This window comes from Sinocyclocheilus rhinocerous, unplaced genomic scaffold (genome assembly GCF_001515625.1).
Source record: "Sinocyclocheilus rhinocerous isolate Xijiao unplaced genomic scaffold, SAMN03320098_v1.1 scaffold314, whole genome shotgun sequence".
Lineage (NCBI taxonomy): Eukaryota > Metazoa > Chordata > Actinopteri > Cypriniformes > Cyprinidae > Sinocyclocheilus > Sinocyclocheilus rhinocerous.
Genome location: NW_015630021.1, coordinates 282,188 through 286,989, shown reverse-complemented (window position 1 = coordinate 286,989; position 4,802 = coordinate 282,188). Strand labels below are relative to the sequence as shown.

The 4,802-nt window shown below is 33.7% G+C and overlaps 1 protein-coding gene across 1 annotated transcript in view; it reads right to left on the bottom strand.

The window, feature by feature from the left end:
• Positions 1-3,768, bottom strand: part of LOC107739574 (sorting nexin-27-like) — a 7,208-nt gene extending 3,440 nt beyond the window's left edge. The window contains exons 1-6 of the mRNA XM_016551741.1: positions 3,591-3,768; positions 2,859-2,923; positions 2,659-2,763; positions 2,454-2,532; positions 920-1,083; positions 418-507 (exon numbers count right to left, since the gene is read on the bottom strand). Of these exons, the coding sequence (XP_016407227.1) occupies positions 418-507; positions 920-1,083; positions 2,454-2,532; positions 2,659-2,763; positions 2,859-2,923; positions 3,591-3,768 (681 nt within the window). The remainder of the gene's footprint in view (positions 1-417; positions 508-919; positions 1,084-2,453; positions 2,533-2,658; positions 2,764-2,858; positions 2,924-3,590) is intronic.
• Positions 3,769-4,802: the final 1,034 nt, after the last annotated feature.

Genomic DNA, 4,802 nt, shown 5'->3' with positions numbered 1-4,802 from the left:
AAAAAAAAAAAAAAAAAAAAAAAAAAAAAAAATATATATATATATATATAATACAAATGACAAAAACATTAAATTACTAAAACCTAAACTGAAAAAATAAACAATTCAAAATATCAATAAAAACTGAAATAGTATGTAAATAATACTAACACTCCATATTATATGTATTTTTAAATTACACTAATGAGAAAGATTTTTTTTTTTGCTTTTGCTTTAGAGTAATTCGAATTTTTGAGGGAAATGTTATTAAAAAAAGAAATTAAAATAAATAGGCTTGATTTTATTTTTATTTTTATTATTATTATTTTTTATTTGATTTTGAGGTGAAGTGAGGCCTGGACGTGTTATTCACAGGTTTCATGAAAAGATAAATAGCACTTATATGCAGCATTCTATGATGGATAAAGTATGAGAGACCATTGTCATTTTTCTCTGTTCTGCTAGTTTTTGCAGCTGGTATGCCTTATCCTCTGCTTTAATGAATCCCTTCTTCAAATCATCCTGTGCCTGAAAAAAAGAGAGAGAGAGAAAAAAAAAACAGATTGTAAAAGATGATCAGCTCTGACTGATCTGATTATATAGGTTAAAATGAAGTGCTGTTTAAATTAAAACCACAGATTTGCTTTAGAGGCATCTTATCTGACTTCAGCTATACAAATACACTGAATAAAATGTAAAGTAAACCTAAATGGGCATTTGTGGGATTAGATGAGGCATTAACCTGACACCTTGCTAGCTGTACAAAGTCCATTTGTGCTGTTTATGGTCTGCATTTGTGTTTGTGCTTATTGCTTTAGTCCACAAGAGTCCATCATAAAAACAGTGCTAAATGTCTGGAAACACTATATATATTTTATTCGCAATGAAAGAGAGAATTGACAATAAACCGACTTCAGCGGTTAAGGCCAGTGGGACTGACCTGATGGAAGCAGTAGTGCAGAGCGAGAGGGTTGTCCTGCAGCAGTTCCTCTTCCTGTGTGCTGAAGAGCCACTTCCGCATCGTGAGACACGTCCCGGGTACAGCTGATGTGTAGTTCTGAACATAGAGCTTGTGCGGGAACTCATTAGGAGCCAATTTGCGCACTGACAACACAGAGAGAGATTTTCAGTGAACTACGCACACAAACAGTTTAGTGATTTATGGTGAGCCCAATACATTAGAAAACAGCTTTGTATGATGAACAAAATGAAATCTCGAAACCTTGAAAATTTGGGGTCAGCAAGTTGTTTTTAGTACTTTAATTCAGTAAGAATAAATAAATGCTATTCTTCTGAACTTAAAAAAAAAAAAAAAATTATCAAAGAATTCTGGAAACATGGTATTAGAGTTTCAACAAAAATATGAAGCAGCACAACTGTCTTCAACATTAATAGTAATAATAAATATTTCTGAAAATTTATTTTTGGCATCACAAAAGAAATTATATATTTTAAATATGATAATAATAATAATCAAATAAACACAGCCTTTTGAGTTGGATCTTTTCAATGCATTAGCTAATCCAGTTTACAAACTGATTCATTAAACAATTCACTGACTCAATGATCTAGTCTATTTCAACACACAAAGCTATTGTATGACCAGGAATAGTGCAAAATGTACATGGACCACTTTAATCATACTTTTCTGATAGGTTTTCTTTATTTTTGAAGCAAGCCCCACATCTAGTCTATTTCAACACACAAAGCTATTGTATGACCAGGAATAGTGCAAAATGTACATGGACCACTTTAACCATACTTTTCTGATAGGTTTTCTATATTTTTGAAGCTCGAAAGCCCCACATGTGTTATATATTTCTACAATAAATTTGATATTTAAAACTATTTAGCCATCATATGTGGCATACCCACAAGTGCATTATTTACAGACAAACAACATTTTTCACTCTCAGAAAATAGGAACAAAGCTGTTACTGGGCGGTGCCCTAAGGTACAAAAGCTATAAGGTACATCTTTGTACCTTATTTACCCCTAAATGGTAAATATTAGTGGCTCAAAGGTACATATTACAACTTTAAAAGTACATCTTAGTATCTAAAGTGCTCATATTAGTACCTTCTGAAAGGGTACCACCCCAGTGACAGTTTTGTAACTTTTTCTCTGAGCGTGTTCTGTAAGTCTATGTAAGAAGGGTTTTGCGAATGATTTGCACTGAAATCTGTGCTGTTCATGTTTCATTAACAAGGCCCAGTGTCCTTTATGTGCTGGGTAGCACCTTATCTGAGCTTGCCAGCTGGGTCAAAACATACAGAAGGTTTGTTTGTTTGATTATGGAGGAATCACAAAGTGGCAGTTTAATCGCCCTTAATAAGTATCATAAACGCAACTGCTTTTGACTTCATAACAAGGTCATCCATCCGCTTTCCACAGTGCATAAAAGTTTTCTTCTTGTCGAGCCAAAAACTGATTCAAAACACAAACACTTGAAGGAAAATATAGTGAACGCTCACCAAACGAGTGGTTAATAACTTCAAAGAGAGCAAAGTAACTAGCCATGATGCTGTCCATTCCAACCTTCACGACAAGAGCCTGAAAAAGAGGGGAAAACGATACTTGTTTATGTCTAGGATGAGCTTCAGTTGAGGTCTTTGAGTTGATATTTGAATAGACACACCACAGTCTGGCTATCAGACAACACAGTCTATGACATTTTACCTGGTAAACCTGGTCAGTGGTGCTATTCTTTCTGACTCTCACTGAGGCTGTGGTTTTATCAGGAAGCGCTATCCGTAGCTCGACATCATTTATGCCGTTGTGGTTCTTTAACACAAGACACGTGTTGAAACGGTGCTGCAGAGCAAAACTATTTTTACACAGATCTACATACAATGTTTGCAAACACATACTGTATTTACCTCATTTGATTCAGACAGGAATTCTTGCATAATGTCACTCTCACCTATGACCCGCACGGAGCACACTGAAACATGTCGATAGACAAGAGAGAAAGGCAGGATATATATTTATATCGAGAAGTGCATTTCATAGCTCATGCATCTATAACACTCTGTGAACAAGCATGCAAAACCACTTCCATTGTAAATAAATTAATGTGTTACAAAAAAAAAGTAAAGAGTTAAGAGACCAAGGTCACATTTTACCCCCCCAAAAATTACACAATGAAGACTATTTTATAACCATTAACATTTTTGTATTTACCCAGTGTTGTTAACTTAAACTAAAACTATTAAAAACATTTTTGGTAAATAAAATAAAATAGGAAAAATTTTTAAAAAAAAAATTATATATATTTTTTATTTATTTATTTATTTTATTAAAACCCAAATCGATTTTTGTTTTAATTTGTTTTCAATGTAATTTTTTTATGCATTTAATAAAGTGGCATTTAAATGTCATTTTATTAAACATACATATAGTAAAGAATGGAAAATTATTAGCGGTAGTAAGATGAAATTATAGGTGGGAGTAAGAAAATAAATGAAACCAGGACACATTGCAAACAAGACCTGCATTTTTTTCAACACTTGCATTTTTTCGTCATTGTAATCAAAAAATAATACATAAGAAAGGAAGGCCTGAGGTTAATTTGACACTTTATTTCCTCCTCTCTCTGTCCTCTGTCTCACCTCTCTCCAGGTATTCCTCCAACCCCCTCCTGCGAGCATCCAGCTGTGGTTCAGACAGAGAGAAGGGCCATTTCCCTGGCAGCTTTGGGAAATTGTAGTTGGAAAACTCTCTCTTCAGGTTCTGATGAAGTATTGCGAACTCCCGGTAACGCTTCGAGCACAGCTGTCTGCCCGACATAATTGTGAGATAAAAAGTCGCAATTACCTTTTTTATTTTTTATTCAGTGGCGGAAACGGGCTTCCATATATTTTGAAGGATGTTGGTAACCAAAGAGTATTCTGACTTTTTTTCTCAGAATTGTGAGTTTGTATCATGCAATTCTGAGAAAAAAGTCAGAATTGCGAGTTTGTATCATGCAATTCTGAGAAAAAAGTCAGAATTGCGAGTTTGTATCATGCAATTCTGAGAAAAAAGTCAGAATTGCGAGTTTGTATCATGCAATTCTGAGAAAAAAAAGTCAGAAATGCGAGTTTGTATCACGCAATTCTGAGAAAAAAAAAGTCAGAATTGTGAGATAAAAAGTCGCAATTACCTTTTTTATTTTTTATTCAGTGGCGGAAACGGGCTTCCATATATTTTGAAGGATGTTGGTAACCAAAGAGTTTCAGGTTCTCATTGACTTTCACTCTATGAAAAAAAATAAAAATAAAATACTGTGGAAGTCAATGGGAACCTGAAACTGTTTGAAAGTCATACAGTTTTGGAACGACATGAGGGGGAGTAAATGATGAGAAATTTTTGGGGTGGGCATCCCTTTAACATATAAGATTTAATAGAAAACATTCACATTGATTAACACAATAACAAACACAATTAATGTATTTTCAAAGCTGATTTGTTTGAAAAGACTATTTTTTCCCTTAAAAACCTACTAAATGTAACACTCAACATGTTCCTAAAGACGTTCCTCAAGAATTTCCGGTGAATTATTGGAGGTAAACTATAAAGTACATGTTCATATTAGGTGTAAAAGTGAAATGTTGTTTAAATTAACTTGTTGAAGTAAACTTGACCGAGGCTAAATAAGAACCTTCATGTCCCTAATAACCCTTTGCATTTCCTTCCTTTCAAGGAGAGGTAAATGTTTTCATGACATTTTCAATGAATGCAATATGTCAACGTGGTATAAAATTAGCAACACTGATTCAGATCTTGGCCATTGTGAATAAAAGTTAATTTTTAAAGAGAACACTGAGCAATAAAGTAGTGTA